The 24,860-nt window shown below is 37.8% G+C and overlaps 2 protein-coding genes across 3 annotated transcripts in view; one reads left to right on the top strand and one right to left on the bottom strand.

The window, feature by feature from the left end:
- LOC103027981 (ras-specific guanine nucleotide-releasing factor RalGPS1) overlaps positions 1–24,860 on the top strand; it is a 221,704-nt gene that overhangs the window by 108,212 nt on the left and 88,632 nt on the right. The window lies entirely within an intron of this gene.
- Positions 463–24,420, bottom strand: angptl2a (angiopoietin-like 2a). Its single transcript, XM_049474818.1, has 5 exons — positions 23,968–24,420; positions 17,006–17,973; positions 6,421–6,614; positions 3,234–3,504; positions 463–1,514 (listed from the first exon to the last, which is right to left on the bottom strand). Exons 2-5 carry the CDS (start codon positions 17,940–17,942, stop codon positions 1,315–1,317), a joined length of 1,602 nt encoding a protein of 533 aa, XP_049330775.1. The 5' UTR covers positions 17,943–17,973; positions 23,968–24,420; the 3' UTR covers positions 463–1,314.

Genomic DNA, 24,860 nt, shown 5'->3' on the forward strand with positions numbered 1-24,860 from the left:
GACTGGTGGAGGAGAACATGCCAAGATGCATGAAAACTGTGATTAAAATCCAGGGTTATTCCAGCAAATATTGATTTCTAAACTCCCTTTGTGAATATAAACTTGTTTTCTTTGCATTATTTGAGGTCTTAAAGCTCTGCATCTTTTTGTTATTTTAGCCATTTCTTATTTTCTGCAAATAAATGCTCTAAATTACAATATTTTTATTTTATAGAATAAAATACCAATGTTCATTTAACTCAAACATATACATTTTAATAGCAAAATCAGAGAAACTGAGAAAAGAGATTCAGAAACTGAAGTGGTCTCTTATTTTTTTTCAGAGCTGTATATATGTACATTCATTTATTCATTCATTAATTAATTCATTCATTCATTCATTCAGTCATTCTTTCATTCACATAAAGCAATAGAAATAAAAATAAGTAGACTTTAATAAACCAGATGAGCTGGAGGCACTGATGGCTTGATACATTATCATTTATTTGAAAAACCTTTTTTTTTAATCACTCATTTTTTCTCATTTTGGCTTCATTGATATTCTAACTTTTCCACTTTGACCTTTTCGGGTGTTTTCATGCCATTTCTTGCAATTTTTTTTCCATTCAGGTTTTTGTGTATTTTCAAGATTCACTTAATTTTGGTGGACTTTGTGCCTTAAAGCCAAATAATTATGCGCTTTCTCGCCGACTTAATCGTCATTACACCACATGGACTCCATCTGTGAATCCCAGTGCTACAATGAATCAAAGTGCACTCCAGAGAGTCTGAAACGGCTTCATCTGAACACCCCCTACCAGGCTCAGTTTCTTTATCCAGATAACATCAAGCATCAAATTAGCACATCATCCCAAGACTTGCTGTATAAATGTTAGCAAAGTAACAACAGCATTGTACAATGTGTCCTTCTTTTCCATTCGGCCAAGTCCTAATTGCACAAGGGGTGAAATTTCACACACAAGGCAGTGTTCAGCATCTTTGGCACCTCAGCAAAAATATCTTTGGGGTTGCAAAATGAGGATGACACTTTATACTCTGAATGCCTGCATTCTAAACATTTTTAGTACAAATTTATGGAGTCAAGACACATTGAACTGCATCCAGAAACATGGGATCTCTCAAATAATGGAGAGCCCTATTCTTTTTTTTTACTTTGAAATTGAGAATGGTCTGGCTGTATATTAAAACAAAACATTAACAAATTAACAAATACATACAATATACATACACAAGATGTATAATGAAAATGTCTAAAAAATTGCACTTCTGTAAGTCACCAAGAATGTAGTTTTTGTCACAGCAATGGAGTTCCTGCTAGTGAAATGTGTTGGAGTTGGGTCGTATCATCATGGTGACCCTCTTCAAGGAATAGGAACCACCCCTGAATTCTGCCCAGTAAACTCCGTCCTGATAGCGGCTGCGGTAGTGACCTCCCCGGTACCACACGCCGTTCAGGTTGGAGTGGGCACAGGCGTTATACCACCATCCACCTTTCTGGTAGTGGGCACAGTTTCCTGAATAAGAGAGAGAGAGAGGATATGACTTTAGAGGTCAATGAAACGTCACCTCAGTTTTTGAAGACTAAAGTCAGTCAGTGTTCCCAACAAAAATCATTTTTCCCTCAGTTAAGTGAGGACAGTGTTTGTTTCCTGTCCTTCTTAATCCAGTCCTGAACCAATAGCTTGCCAGTACAGATCAGGACCCCTGTGTAGATAACCTCCACAGAACAGCCGGGCCGCTAGCCAGCAGTGCAGTGTGTCAGGCCAAGCTTTGGGGTCATTGTGCATTTTGTACTTTTTGTAAAAGACCACCCAGGGATAATCTTTTAGTTTTTTTTTTGTCTTGGGCTGACAATTGTAGGTGTTTTGCAGTGCTACGGAGACCAGTAATGTGGTAATTGTTCTTCTATTTTAGAGTAGAGATGTACATTTTTGTCTGAAATCGAACAAAATGAAATTTTGCACTTTTTGCCACCGATTTGGTCTTTGGTCTAAATGCAGAGGGGTCCAGAAGTCTAAAGCGGTGCTGCTATGATTGGGAGATTGGTTCGAATCCCAGTCATGCAGCTTTTTTTATCAGCTGCCGGAGCCCTGAGAAATCACAATTGGCCTTCTCTGGGTAGGTAGATGGCGCTTTTTCCCCTCATCACTCCTAGGGTGATGTCGATCAGCTTTTTTTTGCTTTTCCAATAGCCCAATTTTGTACCTGGTATCTGGATCCATGTAAATTTTTAATACCGTTCACTCAAACGTAGACTAAAAAGTAAACCTTGCAGAGGTCTAATTGTAGCCGAGCAGTCCAGCAGTCTAAACTCTGAGTATTCCAGAAGTCTTAAGCGGTGCCGATATGATTGGGAGATTGCTTGTTCGAATCCCAGTCATGCAGCTTGCTTTCAGCTGCCGGATCCCTGAGAGAGCACAATTGGCCTTTCTCTCTCTCTGGGTGGGTAGATGTTTTTTAATAGTTTAATTTTGTACCTGCTATCTGGATCTAGGTATTTTCCATACCTGTCCACTCAAACATGGACTAAAAAGTAAACCTTGCAGATGTCTAATTGTGGCCGAGCAGTCCAGCAGTCTAAATCTGAGTAGTCCAGCAGTATAAATGCCAAGTGGTCCAGTGGTCTAAAGCATTGCTGCTATGATCGAGAGATTGCTGGTTTGAATCTTGATCATGCAGCTTGCCATCAGCTGCCGGAGCCCAGAGAGAGCACAATTGGCCTTGTGCTCTCTCTGGGTGGGTAGATGGCGCTTTTTTCACTCCTAGGGTGATGTCAATCAGCTTTTTTTGCTTTTCCAATAGTCAAATTTTCCAGGATCCAGGTACTTTTTTCATACCTGTCCACTCAAAAATTTACTATAAAAAGTTAATCGTAAACCATGTAGAGCGCTCATTGGCCAGAGAGACTCCTTGCTTTATGCAATATTCAGCACAAACTAGCCATTTGTAAAATTTCCAAGCTACAGCAGCAAACATCACAAAAGACAGTAGCAAAATTGTGTGCACAAAATGAGTTGAGTAGTGTAGCTACCATAAATTAGCTAAATGGTAAATCTTTTTGGTTGATTGAAATATCACTAGTCTGGTTTAATACCTATAGTAAATCAAAAATAACTGTAATCTATCATTGACAAATGTTATAGCAGTTGTATTTGGAATTGATAGACCAATATCTATCCCCTAAGCAACTGAAAATAGTTTGGTTTTATTTTGACTTGATCACTAAGATGTACCTGTGTAGACGTCATGGTCTCTGTCCAGGGTGGTAAACTGCTTTCCGTTGTGCCAGGTTAAAGAATCGCCAGCGTTTCCGTGGTACCGTCCCACTCTCAGCCTGTAGAAATCTGCCTCTGCCTCTACGCGGAAACTGGCGTATTCTGCAAACGTCTTCCTGCCTGTCCAGTCTTCCAGAGTCACCAGAAGCTTGTAGGTACCCTGGTTGGTCAGCCAGTAGATGTTCTCCAGACCCAGCCAGTATTCACCATCAATGTTTCCAAACCCTTGCTGAGAGAGAGAAAGAGATACAGAAAAAATTATGTTTTATACATTTTTTTATAAAGATTTGGAAATGCATTGGGAGCAGTGATGGGAGTAACGCCGTTACTTTTTTTCAGTAACGAGTAATCTAACTAATTACTCTGACTGTAACTATAATGCCGTTACCATTTCCGACACCCCGTTACTGCACGTTACTTTAGCTAACTTTTTTTTTTAACCTCGCGCATATAGAGGTGTATAAAGGTGCAAGTGTGCGTGTGATTCACAAGGGACGGAAGGATGGATTGATGGTTGCTCTAACCCTACAAAAAGGGGTAGTGGCAGGGTTTAGGAAGTCGTTTGCCCTGGTTAACCCCTCCTCTTTCCGGTGAACTAGACCTTCTGGGCCTGTAGGTTTACGTGGTTTGGCGTGGTGAAGTTAGGCACAATTATGACGATGTGCGTGCTCTAATCAATTCAGTGATTGCCGTGGACAGGCCAAGTTTCGATTTAAGGACGTTAAGCCCTTTTTAGCTGCTCCGGTTTCTCTTATTGTCCTTGGTGAAGCTGTTTGATACAGCTGTTAAACTGTTATATTAATACCATTTTAACGGTCATTAGATTGTTGTTTTTTGTCTATTCTTTTGTTTTGTTTATATATACATTTTTCCTTTGAGTGTGGCTTGGTTTGTTTAATTTCATCCCCAGACGCGTTTTTCCGTTTTTTTCAGTATTACAAGTTTTAGTAATTTTCTTTGGTTGTGTGGAGAATTTCGTTTTTTTTTTTTTTTTTTTTTTAACTCGTTAGATTATATTTTTGTCAACATTTTGGGTTTATTTTCATTTGTTATTGTTCTAATAATAATAGTAAATACATAATTGATTTTCTTTTGTTATTTTTTTATATCAACATTTTCATTGCAGTGTGTGTATGAACAATAGTCACATAGCCACAGAGGATGTGCAATTTCCTTTTTTCGATACATAAGAAGCAAAATAAAAATACTCTAATATTGGATACATGAAGTGCATTGGTGACTTCTTGTGAAAATTCCTGTATTTTAAATTATCACAATACAACACACTGTTATATTACACTGATCATGCACAACAATTTTCCATGTTTTTGCACAAATTATCCATTTTTTTTCCTGCCTCACTGAGCAGGTAGGAAGACTTTGGTAGTTCTGTAATTACAGACTGAAACGAGGAGCTCATAATGTTGTTTGATCGGTGTATGTGGACTTTATAAACACCTTGTTCTCAATAAAACATTCAATAAAACTTCATATGCTCATATCCTATGAGAGATCACCACTTACCACAATCTACTTTAAAGAATGCTTTCAGTTACTGTAGAGCAATTGACCAAAGAAGACACGATCTGATCATCTGCTTGTATTTAGCTTTGGAAGTGATTGTTTCAAGACTGTGTCAGATAAAGACAGTGGTGCGCAGTAATTACAGGATGAGTTTAAGTCCTTCAGACACTCAGATTGCATCAGGAGACTGAGGTCATTAAGTCACATATGTTAAGCAAACTGGGATTTTAAATCCCGATTTCTTGGGTGTTTCTCTTCAGGGAATTAGAAACTATTTTTTTGTTTGTTTTTTTGTTACCCTGAGGCTAATCTGTTCACTTTTTTTGTCACTATGTGGCCTTAAATCACGCATATGGCTGCCGGAAAACCACATTTTATGGCTGTTAGGTCATTACATCATTCACCACAGCGTCAGGGTTAAGATGCATCATTTAAAGCTGGTTTTAATCACTGGCCCTAACGTGACTGCGAATAGCTTTTGGCCTACATTGAGAATCGAGAAGGTTGGAGCAGAGAAAACTCTCCAAACATACCGTGTTTGGAAGGCTCTGTGGCCCGTGTTTTGAAAAGTACTTCAGCTTATGTAAGCGAGACATGGGAAAGATTTCTGATTCACTTATTCAATGTTCCAAGTGCCTGACGTGTAAAAGGGCTCTGAGTTCTTATGAAGGCCTCTTAGAACAACTTGTTTTAGACACTCAATCAACTGTCATGTCTATTTAATTTCTAAAGCTGTGTGGGCATTTAACATTCGTCATAACATCTGTATTGTAACGTTTGTTCTGGGAATACTCTGTAGAAATCATTACCTACCACCAATAGTGGACAGTGCAGTAGGTGGTAGTGATTGTGACTGTGGCTAAAATTGTCCTTGTAAACAGACAAGCGACTCACAAAGCAAAGAAATAACATCTATATTGAATCTAGGAGACCCCACATACATATCCTGCAGGTCAGTGCAGCATTATTTAGCTATTGTGGGACACCACCAAAATAATTGGACAAGATACTACTTGGTAGTTCATGTGCCGTGTTACAGCGGTTGGACAATGAAACTGAAACACCTGTCGTTTTAGTGTGGGAGGTTTCATGGCTAAATTGAAGCAGCCTGGTGGCCAATCTTCATTAATATCACATTGCACCAGTAAGAGCAGAGTGTGAAGGTTCAGTTAGCAGGGTAAGAGCACAGTTCTGCTCAAAATATTGCAATGCACACAACATTATGGGTGACAGACCAGAGTTCAAAAGAGGACAAATTGTTGGTGCACATCTTGCTGGCGCATCTGTGACCAAGACAGCAAGTCTTTGTGATGCATCAAGAGCCACGCTATCCAGGCTAATGTCAGCATACCACCAAGAAGGACAAACCACATCCAACAGGATTAACTGTGGACGCAAGAGGAAGCTTCCAAAAAACATAAAACCACGGCTGCCCAAATCACGGCAGAAGTCAATGTGTACCTCAACTCTCCTGTTTCCACCAGAACTGTCCCCCGGGACAATAAATGGTTGTGGTCTAAAACCAGGTGTTTCAGTTTCATTGTCCGACCCCTGTATGTGGCAGCAGATGTAGCAATAGTTGCCCCTCTATCCCAACCAATGTACCATTATCTTATCTCACCTTATACGTCTCCCAGTTCCTAAAGAAGTTGACAGATCCATCCTGGCGTCTCTGAATGACCGTCCAGCCTCCTGGGTCGTGCCTCTGGTCACACCAGACCTGCATTAGCTTGTTTGCATTTTCTGGCTTCACCAGAAACATGCCACTGTTGCTGTGACCCTCGTCCAAGGCCTCCAGACAGTCTTTAAAGGGACCTGTTTCAAAGACATGATGTGCAAGTCAAAAAACACTGCTGAGGTCAGTTGATTGGAAATAAATCAATACTGATGATAGAAATCACATTCAGATCTGTTATCATGATAGATATCAATCTTGACTCTAGTTTCCAGTCCTGAACTGTGTAATATTTACACATTAGATGTGACACTATGTGAAGAACCAATAACTGCTAATTAACTGTTCTCTTAAGGCACCAGTATGTATTACATGAACTCACAAAAGTATCAGGATGTGTCATCAGAGACAAAGGAAGCATGCTAAGTACATTCTACATTCTAAAATGCATTCTACATTTTTCTCAAAAATCTGTTTGTTCTTTAGCTTCGAATCCCACCCAACGACCCATTCCCTAGTCCTATATCCACACAACAGGATGCCTGGTATAAAACACACTGCAACCTCGGCATCCCCCTAAAGTGCACCATCACCTGAGATGGAGTAAAATGCGAGTAAATATTTGCAATATTAGTGTTTAATGTAGATAATATATAGATGGAATCAGCTTGGAACCCAGAAGGACTCCAAGATGAATGCATGTTGGCTAACCTTCTACTGAACATGTAGCACTGAGCTTTAGCTAAGATTTACTAACATTTGCTAGCTAGGTAATGTATCCAAACCACTAGTAGGGATGTGCATTTTAACCCCTTAAACAGGCCTTGATTTTTTGTCAATTGTCTGCCTGAAATTACACCACTAAATCTTGAGGATTTCTATTTAAGCATTACATAAAATGTTGTCATGTTTAATAAAAACATTACTAAAAATCATAATTGAAATTGTAAGAGAAAATATAAAAATATATAGTGAATCTGCTAATGTCAAAATATAATTAATAAAATCATAAAATTGGCCCTTTCCTGAACTTTATTTAAAAATCTATATTTCCTGAATACAAATTAAACAGTTAATGCCTTCCAAAACTTTAGTTTCATTATGTTTGTCTAATTTTTATGTCTATTTTCAAACATGCAGTGTTTGGGTTAATTCCTTTTACTGATCTGGAATTATTAAGTGGAGTAGAGAGTGAACAGGCAGTGAACAAGTGAACAAGACCTACACCTGTAGCCCATATATGGGACAAGGCATTTTACAGGGTTAAGACATTTTCATTAATTCAATGCTCGTTAATATATTTAGTGGTCAGTGTATAGCTAGGTTATTTAGGTAGGTGTTTGAGAAAGGTAAAGTAATCCAGACCAGTGCTGGCTGGGGAAAAGTCAGGACTGAAATGTACAACAGAAAACAAAAGTCTGACCCGATATTGACCAAGTTCTTGACAAAGAGTTCTTTCCAGACAACTTCACTCAGTGTTGAAATTGGACTGTAGCAGCCTTTTTACAAGCTTGTTATTATTTAGTACATATTACAGGGTAATCCAAGTTTGGAAACTAGATTTAGAGTCCAGATTTGAACCCCTGGGCATATCAATATTAGCTCATTTATTTTTAGCAACTTTGATGAGAATTTTTTTAGATGTCACAAAACTTGAATGAAGCTAATTGTTTAGAAAGATTTCACACCAGACTGTAAGAGTATCAGTCACATCCTGAAAAGACTGTGGCAGTGAGAACTCCTCCTCCATCAACCACTTAGCCTACAGTTATCAGGCCACTCGATCTCAATGTGTGGTATTTGCCCAGCATGTTTCTGGGCTTCGGCTTATTTTTCCTTCCTCAAGAACCGCGCTCTCAGTGAAGGCATTGGCTGCTGTTGTGTGAGGAGAATTCCCTCTTGTTGAATTTTAGTAGTCCAAGAGCAACACCGGCACATGGCCTTCCATGACTGTGGTCTTTAATTTTAGCAGTGGTAAGGCTAACACTGGGTTCTTCAGTAGCTAGTCTGAAGCTGTCAGTCATTTTGTCTGCTGTGAAGGAAAGAAAAAAAATATATAATTTCCGTGTCTGGGATGAGTTTTCCGAAAGTACGAGGGCATCATTAATACTGTAAGTTCCATAAATTATGAGAACCGGTTGGACTGTTGAACTGTTTAATTACCATATTAAAGTGCACAACCTCTTTTCGTTATGACTTTAAGTTGCATCCTGATTAATGAGAAAGAGTTGTGTTCAGCCCATTTGTGTTTTGCTAAAAAAAAGAAAAAAAAAAAGTTAATCATTAAGCTACACAGCAAAACTGACAGTGTTGAATTAACTCTTTAAGAGTTTATGGTGTAAAATAACTCTACCACAAGAGTTAAAATTTTAATTAAACACTTTTTTGGTAATTCAAAACTGTATGGAGTCATATTTTAACTCTTTAATTAAGTAACTCTCATCAGTGTTAACACAATTTACCCAACAGGGTAAAACAACTCTCAAAAATGTTAATTAATTTTTCTAAAAGTTTGTTTGAATTTATTTTGTATATATATTTTTTAACATAACCCAAAACTATATACGGTAGACCATCAAAAACTGAGAAGGAAACAGTGGTTCTCCCATAATACAATAACTCTTGGGTAAAGGCCCTTATCCACCATCCAACCCAATACCAAGAAGATGAATAACACTCCATCAGGGATACCACCACAACTAAATCACATTTTCTTACGAACACTTATAAGATACCTCTATATATAATAACCCCAAAGAAAGAGGCGGAGCCTGTTCGAAAGAGTTATATAATAATAATAATAACACCAACTCTGTGGACTGTTTATCACTGAGGGTTTTACTGTGTATAAGCTATGCTACAAATGAAAAAGTCCATTTATGAACAATTCAAAGCAAATTTACCCTGTATTTTTTTTTTTTTTTTTACTAATTCCTGTTCATGATATATGGCATGGCACAACGCACTAGATTTTTAGTCGTTTAATTGTTCAGTTAAAGCAGATGGTTAGAATTTTTTTTATGCAATGCCTTCTATAATATATTCCTAGCACTCTGTGACTGGGTGAATCAATAAATATTATAAAAAATGTAATCTGAAGGATTATTGCTTTCATTTTGAGCGATTGCCATGAATATAGCTACCAGAAGTCATTTAAGGCTTTTCCCCTACTAGTAGATGTTTTGTTGTAATGACCACCCACTGTATCACTGTATCACCTTTAGTTGTCCTTCTGGTTCACTTCCTCTGTCTGCTCTCCTCCTCTTTAAAAACACTGTGTACCAAGTGTGCCAAGTTCTAATTTAGGGGAGACATGCTGAGGTGCACATCTGCCATTATTGTTCTCGTCAGTATCTGTCTGGTTTCTCTTTAAACATTTCCCACTTTAAACAACTCCCATTGCCTTACTCAGATATAGCATGTACTTCACTGTCTAATAATCACACTTAAAATACACACCATTACAAAATTACCAAAGCCTGGTATAGCCGGGCCAACTCAAGCTCAAGCTCAAGCTAAACAACCAGAATGACCAAGCTTGACCATGAAGGTTGACCAGCATAACCAAGCTAGCTGAACAGGCATAGTGGATAACACCATCTTTTCTGTGGCAGACTAAGTTGGCTACACTGTTAGCCTCCTAAGACCTGGCATCCACATGTGTAGACATCACATTTTGGGTTGTCTAGACCACAACACTAGATTTTGCTCTAAAAATGCTGATGTGTTCAGGCACAAAATAAATGCTTTGCACATCATTACTAATTGCAACTTCATTGTGTATTATCAAAATATAAAACTATATAACTATATAATTCTTCTCAGAAACTACATCATGTAAAAAGATCATTCTTTGTCTTTACACTGATCAGGTGCCGGTTAGCCCAAATAGCAAAGAGAAATAAAAAAATGCTTGCCATTTAAGAGTTAGAGTCATAGGAGGTTAATGATGTTCCAGAACTACTTCATTTATTCTGAAGTCATTCAGACTATGAAGGAAGGCTCTATTCTGGGGTGCTGTAGGCTTGTGGGTTTTGAGGCTGGTAACTCTGATGAACTTATCCTGTGCAACAGAGATAAGTCTTAGTCTTCCTTTTTTGAGGCGGTCCTGATAAGAGCCAGTTTCATCAAGACATTGGATGGTCTTTGCGACTGCACTTGAAGATACTTTCAAAGCTCTTTAATGTTTTTAATTGACTGACCTTTGACATTTTCTTTACTTAGTTGAGCAGTTCTTGCCATAATATGTATTAGAACTTTACTCAAATAGGGCTATTCACTGTATACCAAATCTACCTCCTTACAACTTTACAACTGATGCTCTAAAACACATCTATAATGCAAGGTGGTTGACTAGCTTGTCCAACCAAGACCAAGCTGCTCAACCAGATTGACCAGCATGAACAAGCTGCTCAACCAGTGCTTGACCAGAATCAAATGCAACATGCCCTGGTAGCTGACCTACTAACATATGGGGCATGTATTTGTCTGGATGCCCAATCTTTCAACCAACATCGACCATCCAAAACCAGCTACCAGCAAAAGCTGGACTTAAACTGGATGTTTCAGTAGGGTAGTTTCTTGTGAAGGCTTTGGGTCAGTGTGGATAAAAGCTCATAGCCAGCTGTGCTAACCCTGAACATTATTATAATCAGATTGCACCAACTGTCTCTTGAGAGGTCCCAGTGCAGCCACACTACAATTATTGCGAGAACTTTTGACTGTAACTGTGAATACTGTAGCAGGGGCACAGCTCCTTTCTTCACATCACATGCTGTAGCTTAGTGTCAGCCTCCCGAGCTATTGTTAACGAACATGGAATGCCACACTCACCCAGCAAGACTTGGCAGCCTGCTTTGTTTTTAAAATGACTTGCGGTATGTGGTGGAATTTTTGCCCCTGGGAGACCAGGGAGAGTGAGAGCCCCAGACTGGTTCCTTAATCCTACTTGAAGACAAATGCACACTAGCCTCAGCTGACTACTTTACTCACTACTGTTGACCAGTGTCAGTGTTGCTTTAATGATTTGTTGATATTGATATACTGATTTAATAGCCTCTGTGGATTGTGTTGCACTAATGTCAGTCTGAGTGTATACTGTGTAAATGCTGATCCCTACTAACTGCTTTAGTTTAGTTATTACTGTTTACTGTTCTCAATGTTGTTCAATTAAACACCTAGCTAACTGTTTTAATAGCTACTGTTATATAACACCAGTGTTGTTAAATCAATTAGCTAGGTTTAACATTTGCCCTGTGTTTAAAATGCTAACTCTAGCTAACTGTTTTAAGGCCACTCTTGTAAAGCTAGTGTGACCTTAATATTGTTCTGTTTGAATACTGTGTAAATAGCTAACTGATTAATAGCTTCTTTTGCTTAATGTCAATATGCTCCAATGCTGTGTACCGTCATTTTCGCACTGTAAGCCGCACTTAAAATCCTTTAATTTGACCAAAAATCAACAGTGTGCCTTATAATCTGGTGCACCTTATGTATGAATTTTACCAGTCAGGTTGTAAAGAGCAGTGAAGCCACTCTGCTGAAGTGCAGCATTATATAAGAGTTTTAGTGAAGTTTCTCCAGCACCAAGGCTGGAGCAACATTAGCATTAGCTGGTAATCGTGCTAAGCGCTAGCTCTTTCACTGTTCAGAGGTGAGTATATCAGACTATAGACTGTGTGTTTACAGTGTTAAAACAAGCGGCTGGCTAGTGCTGCTGCTAACTGCGGCTAGCGCTAATGGCTAATGGCGCTGTTAAAATATTGGAAATCTAAGCTTACTGTAAATAAACTGTGCTTTAGTAACCCAAAAAGTGCTTTAGTAACCCAAATAAACTTTTTTCAGAAGAAAAATCTGTGTCGATTAACATCCAGCACTCGTTTGATTTTAAAAAAGTATTTTTTTTTTTAAGAATTACAATCTTGTTTACTTAAGCACCGCCTGCAGCAAAACCTTCCTATTGCTTATTATTTCTGTACCTTATTATTGTTGCTTAAGAATCCGCTGTGCCTTATGTATGAAAATATACCAGAAAATATACGTTCATTGATAGGAGTGTGCCTTATAATCCATAAAATATGGTAAATGCTATCCTCAACTGATGTCTTTAGTTACTAATTTTAACTGTTGTAAATAGTTAAACTGTTTAACTGTGCTAACTGTTTTAATATCTACTGTTGTATAATGCCAGTGTTGTTTTAGTCAGTGACTGTTGACCATTACCATTGTTGTAATAATGTCACTTTATTAAGGACTAAAATGCTTTAGCTAACTTTAGCTAATTAATTTAAATGCTACTGTAGTAAAAAAAAAACTAGTGTGACCATAATGTTGTTTAGTTAACTGTTTTAACTACTTATGCTAACAAAAGCTATCGTTAGCTAACTGCTTACTAATTAATAGCTACTTTTAAGTAATGTCAGTACTGGCTTAATGTTGTTCTGTTTAAAACATTTATTGTGTAAATGTTAACCTTGGCTAATTACTGTTTATAAATGCTAACTTTAGCTAGCTAATTTAACGGCTACTGTAATAAAGCTAGTATTGGCTTTATGTTGATAAGCTTGAATGCTGTGTAAATGCTAACTGCTGCTAACTGCTTTAGTTGAAAAAGTTGACACGTGTCGCCTTAATATGTGTTGTAAGCTATGCTTAAAAAAACGTGCAATGCTGACTTGTTAAGGAGTCAGTGGTATGAACTGCTTGTGAAAAAGGTAGTTTAGCTATCTGCCTGCTTTGGGGAAAATTGGCTATTAGGCTAAAATGCTTAATGACCAGCTAACAACTATATCTTGCACTACAGGCTAGGGTTTTTTTTGCACAAAATCCAGTAAAACCAGCTGTTTTCTAATGTTTTCTGTTATCAGACAATCTGTTTGCATGCAGGTGGGATGTCTAAAACGAATGCTAATGATCTCTTAATGTTTTTTTGTTTAAAAACTGTACAATAATTTTTACCTTTTTTTTTCCAACATTTTTTGAAGACTGTCCAAAAGCTAACATTTAATGCTAACTGCTAACAACGTCTGTTTATTATCTTAGTTTATTATCTACCAATGTGCACAGGCTTGTCTGAATAGCTGTGGATTTTGAGGAAAATATCCTTATCTTGGAAAATTTATCTCAAAATCACACAAATGTGCTGGAGGGGGTGTCATTTGTGGTACTGGCAGACATCCATCAATCTGTTTTCAAGCGGTGTCATTTATTTGTCAGGTGTTTTCCCTGTTTTGAATGTGCATAGTTGGAACCATGTGGAAACTGGCTCATTAAATCCAAGTAAATCTAGTAAGCCTGCTTCAATGTGTTATATAGCCTGCAAATTACCGGCTTTATCCATGATGGAATGTCATTTTGCCAAGGAAGGAAGTGCTTCTAATAATTCCCAGAGAGGTTATAATGTTTTCCATTCCATCTTCAAGTCACTCAATTCAGATACAGAGCGATGATTGCGACTTTTATTACCTGATTGGTTCGTACTTTTGGTTTCATATAAATGTCAAAGGGAAAAAAATTGTGTGTATGTCATTTGAGGCCAATAAATTGTGTATCTTGTGTATTTATGTATGTCTTCTTCCTGACAGTGGCTTCAAGAAAATGTTGAATTTTGAAAAAGCACTTCTAGTATATTAATTTACAATACAGCTCTGGAAAAAAATAAGAGAACACCTAAAAATTATGAGTTTCTTTGATTTAACCAAATTAAAAAACCTCTGGAATATAATCAAGAAGAAGATGGATGATCACAAGCCATCAAACCATACTGAACTGCTTGAATTTATTCACCAGGAGTGGCATACAGTTATCCAAAAGCAGTGTGTAAAACTGGTGGAGGAGAACATGCCAATTTGCATGAAAACTGTGATTAAAAAACAGGGTTACCAGGTTAAATATTGATTTCTGAACTTGTTTTTTTGCATTATTTGAGGTCTGAAAGCTCTGCATCTTTTTTTCTTTTTATTTCAGCAATTACTCATTTTCTGCAAACATAAATGCTCTAAATGACAATATTATTATTTGGAATTTGGGAGAAATGTTGTCTGTAGTTTATAGAATAAAACAACAATGTTCATTTTACTTAAAGATATACATATTAATAGCAAAATCCAATAAACTGATTCAGAAACTGAAGTGGTCTCTCCAAAGATACTCCAAAGTAGTATCTCCAAACTGCAAGTAGAAATACTGTATGCATTTACATGAGAATGATAGAGTTACATGAGATATGATAGAGTTAATCTTGCAATCCCTGTTTCTTTTTTTCAGGGCTTTATTAAATTAGTTTGTTTTATGATGTCATGTCAATACAATTAAACTGTGTACATAATACAGTATATGTGGTTTTGAGTTATAAAGGTACTTTTAATGCTTAAAGAGAAACCAAACCAAGACCATATGCTGCAAACTAAAAAGCTGAACAAAATCTGTGTTTAAAGGTCATTCCAAAACCATTAATCTTACAAACTAATCCTCATTTAAGCTCTTCTATATATCTTTACATATGTTTTTACTGGTGGTCTATGTGTATGTGGAGGTTTGCTTCTCTGTTGGTCTGGTGGGGAAGGATTTGTTTCGAGTGGGCGATTAGCTTGCTGACCTTAACTTGAGGGAGATCCACATGTCTCCCTGATGTGTGTTTTCTTCAGACATTTGTTGCTTTCTTTGGAAACGCTAGGCACAATGATCTAAGCACATCATTTGGTCAAGTATGTGGATTTTACTACCGAACAACATCTGAAAATGAAATTCGTGAATGTTAGTGCTTGGAAAGAGGGCTTGTGAAGAGTGTCTTCTGGCAATATGACTCTCATTTATTCTCCATTAGCTGTGGTTGCTGGTGTTTCCTGGTGCATGCTGTGAAGGCCTACATCTCAATCTGCTTCTTGTTCTTAGTGACAAAGGAGGTTTGGGTCTGTTGTGTTCTGAGGTTACCCTCTCAACCATGCCAAAAATAAATGTTTTTGAGAATTTAAATTAAATTGTTACTGTGAAGAAACTTTTAAAGTTTTTAGTATCTGTACATGATGTATCGCAGTCTTTATTTTGATAACAAATTTTGATTTTGTTTTAGTCATAGTCTTGTGACGTAAATTGACTGTAGTTTTAGTCATCTGAAATGTTTTTCGATTTAGTCGACTAATTATCATAGGAATATAGTCGACTAAAACTACAGTCAATTTAGTCTACTAAAATATAAAGTGTAAATATAAATAAATGCCTCATTAGTTCACTTGAATTATTAACTATACACTTATAAAAAAAAAATATATATATATATATATTAACTGGTTGTGTAATATTATTGTTTGCATGTAAAACATATTCATATTTATATATGATTTATTGTATGTTATTATTGTAGGTATGTGTCTGTAAATATATATATATATATATTTTTTTTCTTTTTTTATAATTTTATTTCTAATTTTTCCCATTTTCTCCCCAATTTACGTGGCCAATTACCCAACTCACTCACTAGGACTCCCCCTATCACTAGTAATGCCCCAACAAACCAGGAGGGTTAAGACTAACACATACCTCCTCTGATACATGTGAAGTCAGCCACTGCTTCTTTTCGAGCTGCTGCTGATGCAGCATTACCGAGCAGCCAGCGCGATACATCAGCTCACAGACGCCCTGTGTTGCAGACATCACCCTAGTGATGTGGGGAGAGAGTGCCATCTACCCACTCGGAGGGAGCAGGGCCAATTTTGCTCCCTCTGAGAGCTGAGCTTGATTGCAAAGCTGCATGAGCAGGGGTTCGAACCGGCGACCTCCCGCTCATAGTGGCAGCGCTTTAGACCGCTGGACCACTCGGCGCCCCTGTAAATATTTTAAATGTGAAATTTTGTTCTAGAAATCATAATTAGATGTATGGAATGTAAAACCCTTAATTTAATCATTTAAATGGTTAAATTATAGTTTGAACAGAGCTGTAGACGCAAAACCACTTCTTTTAAAGGATCTAGTTTTATCTCCAGCACTAACCCAGCACACCTACTGTAGCTACATTCTATAAATGAGCTCACAAAACATACATTCACTCACTGTCCTGTAGAGATGCTCTCAGGATGTACTTAGAGACTTCATGAGAGATTTGTGGTGTTGTTACCCATAAGTAACGACAGGTCACAAGCGAGTACGGTCTTCCCGGGTTTTGTATCTGACCGCACTATTGCAAAAGAGACGGGTACTGATTGGATGAGTGCCCTGCTTGTCCCGCCTCTCCACCTATGCTTAGTTAGGATCTCTTCTTAACTGATCCCCACCTTTCACAAAACTAAATCAGTTCTGATTGGATGTCCTCCCTGCCAAACATTTTCATTTAGTTTTTATTTGTTGGCGAAAATGTCAGTTAGTTTTGTCATCGTTTTTATTATTATATGCTTTTTTATTTAGTTATTGTCTTGTTTTCGCTTTGAAAAAAAGATTTGTTGAAGAAAACTATGACTAAAACTATTCGTCAATAAAATTTACACTGATGTATCGGTTCTATAGACACATGCATCTGGGATCTAAAGCACTAACTCACCTGAAGGCTTGTCAGTTGTGGATGGGCTGTGAGTTCCACTGGGCATAGTAGGCAGTGGTGGAGGCATCGCCTTGGAGTTTTGATCACTCTGGATTTCGTTAGTGATCTGGTTGGTGTGACGAGGGAATTGTGCGGGTGGGTGGAATGGCCTGGCCGGGGGTTGATGGGGTAAGCGAGGTTGTGCTGGTTGTGGATGGACTACAGGAGGCTGGTAGGGTCTGGCAGGCCTGACCATCCCACCACCACCACCACCACCACCGGCACTTACGGCACCTCCTCTGTACCCTCCTCCAATACAGTGTTCTTCCAGCTGTGCTATAAGTGCACTTTGATTGCTGGCCAACGAGGACAGGTGCTGGTACTTGTGCTCAAGGTCACGGTAGCGAGAAGCCAACCGCTGCATCTCGGCCGTGTGGTTGAGCACGCGATTCTCCAGCTGCGACACCTCCAAGGCATTGTCCCTTTTGCGAATGATCTCATGCAGCAGCTGCATGTACAGCTGGGTCACCCGAGCGTTCATGTTGCGCGACTCCTTGCGCAGGAGCTTCACTTCATTGACCACCCCGCCGTCCACCTCCACCAGCTGCTGAAGAGATTCTATCTGGCGCCGCTGCTTGTGGAGCTCGCCGTTCAGCAGCTCCAGCTCCTGCTTGTTCACCCTGTTCTCCAGCAGAGCCTCTGGCTCTTTGCTGTTCACGCAAATGGCACCTGTGGTCTTTTGCTGAGGAACTATAAAGGTATACGAGCACTTGTCCTGCGATGGGGCAGCCTCGGGGTCTGCGGAGCGCTTGTTGCGTCCAGCGTAGAGGAACTCTCGTTCTAGAACCTCATCTCTGCTGTCGAATTCCTGAACATCTCCAGACACAGTCCAGTCTGGTCTTGTCAAGGCCAGGGTCAGCAGCACGGGCAGCGAAAGCTTCATAGTGAGACCAGGCATGTCTGTTTCTTCTTTCTTTGAAGGATGATTCCTATGCAAGAAAGGAGATTTTAGAGAATTGTACTTAGCTGTTAATCATTTTGTGAAGTACATCTGCTTTATATATGCACAATTACTGACTTTATACCATCTCTGCTCCTTGTATCCATCAGTGAAAAGGAGCTACCATTGGATAGCCACAAAGGAACCACTGTTGGTCAATCTTTTTAAACATTTGAAGAAAGTTCAATTGCTGCCTTACAGAGTTCTTAATGGATCCAAAAGAGGATCACCAACCCTTCTTCTGGAGAGCTACCCTCCTGCAAACTTTACCTTCAACCTCTAATCAATCACATCTGATCCTGTGTTAGATTTAGGATTAAAATATTACATACGGGATGACAGCTCTTTAGAAAAAAGGAAAACTACAATCAGAAAAAGAAGGAAATTCGCATCCTTAATATCCCAGCAGACAACCAAACAGATCACATTACATTTACCTCAGGAGTGCTATTGTAATCAGAAATGTACCTCAGCAGTGCTTCTCATGTCACATGTTAGTAAATAAAGTTACAGAGAGAAATTCAGTCATTCTTTTGATGCGCAACCAAATACTAAAGCTAAGTTAGCTTCGTTAACATTACTATCCTAGCCCAGTACAGCTCATACCTTTCAGCTATTATTCAAGTAGTCATGTAGATAGAATACATTGATTTCTTAGGTTGCAGTAAGGTTGGATCAGGGTTTGTGACTCACTCAAAGAATCACTCAAAGAACTATTTGTAGCAATAGCTTTCTTGAACTCTATGGAATCTACAGTGGTTCATAGCTTTTCCCTCACTGGTATAACTTAGGAACCACTAATTACCTTTATAGCTTAGGGTATAATAAAAGTCAAAGAGCGTCAGGAGTGTTATTGCATTGGTACAGGTGAATCAATCACAAGAATTCAATAGAAGAACCACTTTTGGTTCCATAAAAGGTTTGTAAAAGAGGTGTGAGGTGTAAAGAAAAAAAAAACGTTTAAAAGCTTGAAGACCCTTAGCTTGATGCTTGATTCACTCTTTTACAAACATGCGTGTTTTTTTTTTTTTTTTTTATAAAACCCAAATTGATTCTTCTATGACTCCTTATATCACTCCAAAAAAACATAATTTGTCACGTCATTATTTGTACTATACTGAGTGTAACAGTACTGTAGCATCGACGGGGGCAGAGTAACAAGCTTAACCAACTACAAGGCGTAGTTTGCCAACTTTATTTAAACAAGGAGAAAGACAGGTACAGTATAACCACCTAATGAGCATGAGTGGTTCTCTCTCTTTAAAAAAAATGCTGACACACTGATGGATACCCTTATTCACCCTCCACACTAACACCAGAAGGGTGTTATCTTGACTATAGTGATTAAACACAAATCACAGAGAGACACACACAGACTCATGAGTATCATAAACAACCCTGACAAAAGAAAGAGGTCGGCCAAACTCGGAAGGTGGGAGGAAATGAAGGGCTGAAGTTACAAATGGCGTATAGATTAAGGTAAATCAAAGCCCAAAACTGTAGACATGCAAGTGTAATTTGGATAAATCTGGATAAATCTGGATTGCTGCAGATTGTAATTGTATGTTTTTATATCATAGCCATTCAGAAATAAGTTAATTCCGCCTCTGTATGTAATAGAGACTTTACAGACATGTTGGGAAGCATGCAAGTAACAGTATACTGGCTCGTGTCTGACAGACCTCCTTATTAGTCCCATTAAACAAAAAAACAAGGAGGCACATGAGCATTGCTGATGGCAGGGAAATCTGAAGAAAGGATCATTAGGATAACATATTTCATCATATATTTCATGTGAAATGAAGCGCGCAGTGCAGCATCACAGTTGTTTAAAAGCACATCCGCTCCTTTCATTCTAGGAAAGCCAGGATAGATAAATGATCCCTTTGGCTTAAATGGCTTTTCCTTGCCTCCTCTCCTGAGTGCGTTATTTCACTGTAGAGTGACTTATGGGGGGGTGTAACGTACATCTATCAGCATGATGTTTCTGTTCTGATCTGTTTATGCAATCACACATCTCATTAGGTCATTTGCATGGATCTGTGTCTGGCCACGGTTTCGGGATTTAGACATGAACTTATTCCCTTATGTAGAGCTTTTCATCACTTTAGTCTTCACCTAGCACGCTACCTGAAGAGGAGCTTCTTATGGTGCAGTGGAGAGCATAAGATGTGCACTGTCTTCCAAATTTCCAAACTGTGCTATTCAGGACTAGATGTGGTGACACTTAAACTTTTAAAATGGTTCTATGCACTTAAGCTTTATTTAGAGAATAAAACTTTATTATTCATTCCATAGCAATTGAAGTGGTTCCAATAATGGCTAAAGAAAATACTGTGGCTAAAGAAAATGCACAGAGATTAACATTTTTGAAAACATTTCAGAAACCGAATACTGAACACAATTTTTCATAGGTTTTCAATAATTTAGGTTTTTATTCATGTTTTTCACCATAAATAACTTTAAAAACGGAAAAAAGATAACAGACTCAGAATCAGAAATCAGAAAAACAAGGAAATGCGTATCCTAAAATCCCAGCAGACAGCCCAGCAAAGCACAGTTGGTTTACCTCAGGAGTGCTATTGTAATCAGAAATGTACCTCAGCAGTGCTTCTCATGTCACATGTGAGTAAACAAAGTTACAAAGAGAAATGCAGTCATTTTGTTTGGTTAACCACCAAATACTAAAGATAAGTTAGCTCTGCTAACCTTTACCTTTTAGGTAGTATTATTCAAGTAGTCATGTAGATAGAATATGTTGATTTCTTAGGTTGCAGAAAGGTTGGTCTAAAAATCAGATTAGGAAATTGGATAAAATGAGATGGATTTTAGATTTGAGTTTTAAATCTCAGCCAGCTTTTTATTCTCTAAACTGGAGTATTCTTGGGTTTTTCTCAGTTTGTAAGTGTGTGAAAACAGACCCTGGTACGGTAGATGGTAACAAAACACATTCAGAGCAATGCTAAAAACTGAAGGATTTGAATCATCTTCGTCTTCTAGATGTTTTTTTTTTTATGTTGTGGCTTGATGTGTTTAAAAAAACATAGTTGTGAAATTAAATTTTGGTTTTGCATGTTGTTTTTATTACATCTGTGAGTTTTGTGAGTTTATTGTTGTATTATAGTTACCTCATTATTTGATTACATGAGTTCATTTAAATGCATTGATCGGATTACCGACTAACTCAGATGTTGTGCTGTAATGCTTGTGTGATGCATTATAAAGATGTCGAGGTGCTCCTTGTATAGCATCTTGTTTAGCTAATTTCCTGGTATTGGTAGGTGCTACCCTAAAAATTACACACTTTGTTAACGCGCTTCCTCTTTTAACAGACAGAAAGTCCAACAGTTATGGCACTGCTCTCAGTAGCTGTCACATACCTGCCCATCAATCAGTGTTGTAGCTGTTGTAATGGAGAAAAAAACTTTTAGGTGTACAGAAGAAACTAATAATGGCAGTGCTTTTTAATAGTAGTATTCTTAACTTTATTCTTAACTACTACTATAAGTAATAATAATTAGGGTAAACTTTTAGCTTTGGCATCCGGAGACATGCCCACACACACACACTCAGGATGCTAAAGTCAGCTGAACTGTCTGGTGATCGGGTTGCACAGAGCTCAAAGGCCACAGGTCAAGTGGGCATCTGTGTTGCGTGAAACAGTAAGACAGTAAGTGTTAAGGGTAGGGGTGGGCGATATGGCCCTAAAACAATATCACGATGTTTCATGGTATTTTCTGCGATAATGATGCTCTTGGCGATATGACAAAACACTTAATTTAAAAAAAATATATTTCAACAATATATTACTGCAAAAAAATAATATTAAATTGTATTATTGCATACAATATGATATGGCACACCCCTAACTGTGATATAAAAAATACAAGAATTTTATCAGATTTGAAACAGAAGTCAGTGATCTAGAATATCATGATACTAATAATACACACACACACTATATTCATAGATCTGTGATTTAATTTTTATTTTTAACCCTGAATTCTCCTTATAACCAATCAGACAAGATCTGAGGGGACACACAGTCACCCAAAACCACAAGCCCACATAATATTCCATGGAATATAGGAACAGGATTCCAGGAGGGGGCTTTTCCATGGAACAAAAGTTTCAGATGTAACATTTGATTATAGGGAGTTGTTCTTTTCATGTGTAATGTGTTAGTGTTGGCCACTGTTCAGTTCCTCCTCTCCCTAAAGTCTGTTTGACATTAAGCTTGTCTCGTGTTGCAGGGGAGAGCGTTTTGCGTGTTTACAGCTTTCTTTCTGTTTTTCACTGACTCATTCTCTCTCTCTCTCTCTCTGTTTCTTTCACCCTCTTTCACTCTCTCAGACACGTGCATCTGTTTTCATAATAATGAATAGCTAGTACACTGACATGCTGAAAGTCATAGCACTGTTGAGGAACTAAAATTGTGTCCCATGTCATATCCCATGTGATTTCTGCCTGTTTACACAGACAAATCTAGCCAGATGCTGCTGGTCATGATCGTTACCATCCACTGCACTGTTCACTGTGGGTGGTAATGCATTCTATGACATAGAAGTGTGAGTGTGAGGAATGTTACATTGTGTCCGCACACCTTAGAAAGAGAATGTCCCGTCCACTATCTGTCACCCACTTTTAGGCCTATTTCGAAACTTTGAGAATTTACAAAGTATTGCAATGAGCATGCTTCCCAGTAGGGGTGGGAGATATGGCTCTTAAATAACAAATATAAATAATAAATATCACAATATTTTATGGTCATTTTGCGATAACGATACTCTTGGCGATATGACAAAACACTGAATTAAAAAAAAGAAATCAAGAATGCACTACTGGACCAAAATAAAAATTACATTTTATTATTGCATATGATGTGATATTGCACACCCCTAACTGAGATATTAAATAATACAAGAATTTTATAAGATTTATAACAGAAGTCAATGATCCAGAATGTCATAATATTATTAATGCACTCCAAATATCTTCATATATCCAGAATTAAAGTAAAATGAATGAAACTGGACAGATATAATCTGTCTCTGCTAGATATATAATGGGAAATGAGAACAGTGTGAATTTTTCTTTTGCTAAAAACAACAAGAAGTAGTACCCTGATGTGATAATAAATATTTCAGGGTATAATCTTGTTCATGATATTAAAAAATGTTGACGATATTGTTGCGTACGATACGATATGGCACATTCCTACTGGCCAGTGTTTAGCTTTACTAACAAGATAACACCTCACAACTTATCAACTTATACAGGTTTACTCTTTCCAAAGTGTGTATACAAATGCATGCATATATATAATTTAATCGTGTAAAAAATGTATGATAAATGAAAAATTGGACATGTATGTTGTACCTTATTTTGCCATTTTTTTAATATTGTGCTGTATTTTTATATTTTAAGTTTTCTTTCATATTATCTTAACAACTCATGGTTATTGGACCAATAGAAATGCCTCAAAATGACTTACATCATTTACATTTACAATTACAATATTTTGCAAAACTGTACTTTAATAACTCTCATCATCACAAATAATACATATCTCTAATAATTATCTTGATTTATCCATGAATATAGCCTCAGCTACTCAAATAGCATTAAACAACAACGGAATACTACATACATACATTTGTGTACAAAGGTTTCTGCCACTTTTGTTTAAATGATTATCTGTTAGCTTATTCTCATTCTCATGTATTATGATATGAAATATAAAATGTGGGTTACACAATTTCTGTGGCACATGTATTAAGAATCATACTTAACATGCATAATTAATTATAATTAATATAGCACTGAAATATCAAGAAACACAACAAAGTCTGTTTCTCACACACAAAAGAAGTGGTGAAAATCCTTTTTTCTACAGATTTAAAAGGAAATGCAATATATTTTAGAAACCAAAAGTATACAAGATTAAATATTACATAAAATAATAGATAAATGTTTTTTTTACCAGGCTGTGGCTGTTCCGGTTTTCTGTCTTTTTTCCCCTTTCTTAGACCTGCTGCCTCTCCAGCAGGTTGTATAGAGTTACCCCTACACAGAAAGTCATCACCAATCCAGTAGCCTCTCTTGTTCTTTGTCCACCTCTCACTTTCTGACTCTCAGCTTCAGCTTTCCTGTATTACTCAGCCAGTCTCCTCCTGGTCTCTGCAGTCAGTGAGTGGGAGTCCCTGTGCCGGCTTCATTAACAGGCTGGAAGCACATGGCAGGACTCAGCTGTGCTGCAGGCTCTTCATGAGCTTCTTTAGTCCTCTGTCATCCTGCTAGAGTCACCAGTGAGAACCAAACACCTCCTACAGTCTGTCTCTCTCTCTCACACTGCCTAACACATCTCTACCTCATGACTGTTAACATGCTGGTTATCCCTCTCTGTTAACCTCCTCCTCTCTCTCTCTCTTTTTCTCCCTCTGTTTTGGCATTTGGTTGCTTGTTGGCCCCTCCCCTTTGCCCTCCCCTTGGCATGGGAGGAGCCAGCCTCTGTAAATTACCACTAAACAACCCCCACCACCCACAATCACTCACAAAGAGGGGTTGCTTTTATAGTGTGAGGATTTGGGGGTCATTCATACTGTGTGTTCCACGTATACAGTACATGTATTATACTGTCCAGAAATGTGCAGACACACCCGTTCTAAGGGGAGGTTTAATACTAACTCCACATGTATCCCTTTATTTTTTAATGTATTTAATATTAATCTAAAATGTAAAAATAAAATTAAAGAAAGAAAAACATTGAATGAAAAGTTGGGTCCAAACTTTTGACTGGTACTTTTCAGTACAATAAGACTATGTAAAGGATATAAACATGAACCCATTAGCACCGTACTTAATTCCAGGTGTGGG

Source organism: Astyanax mexicanus, chromosome 1 (genome assembly GCF_023375975.1).
Source record: "Astyanax mexicanus isolate ESR-SI-001 chromosome 1, AstMex3_surface, whole genome shotgun sequence".
Lineage (NCBI taxonomy): Eukaryota > Metazoa > Chordata > Actinopteri > Characiformes > Acestrorhamphidae > Astyanax > Astyanax mexicanus.

Bases quoted from the DNA above. Each gene is read 5' to 3' on its own strand.
- angptl2a (XM_049474818.1), bottom strand. From the start codon at position 17,942: ATGCCTGGTCTCACTATGAAGCTTTCGCTGCCCGTGCTGCTGACCCTG. The intron at 3,505-6,420 runs GTGAGATAAGAT...TCTCTCTCTCAG, and splicing joins GGAACTGGGAGACGTATAAG to CAAGGGTTTGGAAACATTGA. The intron at 1,515-3,233 runs GTACATCTTAGT...TCTCTTATTCAG, and splicing joins AGACCATGACGTCTACACAG to GAAACTGTGCCCACTACCAG.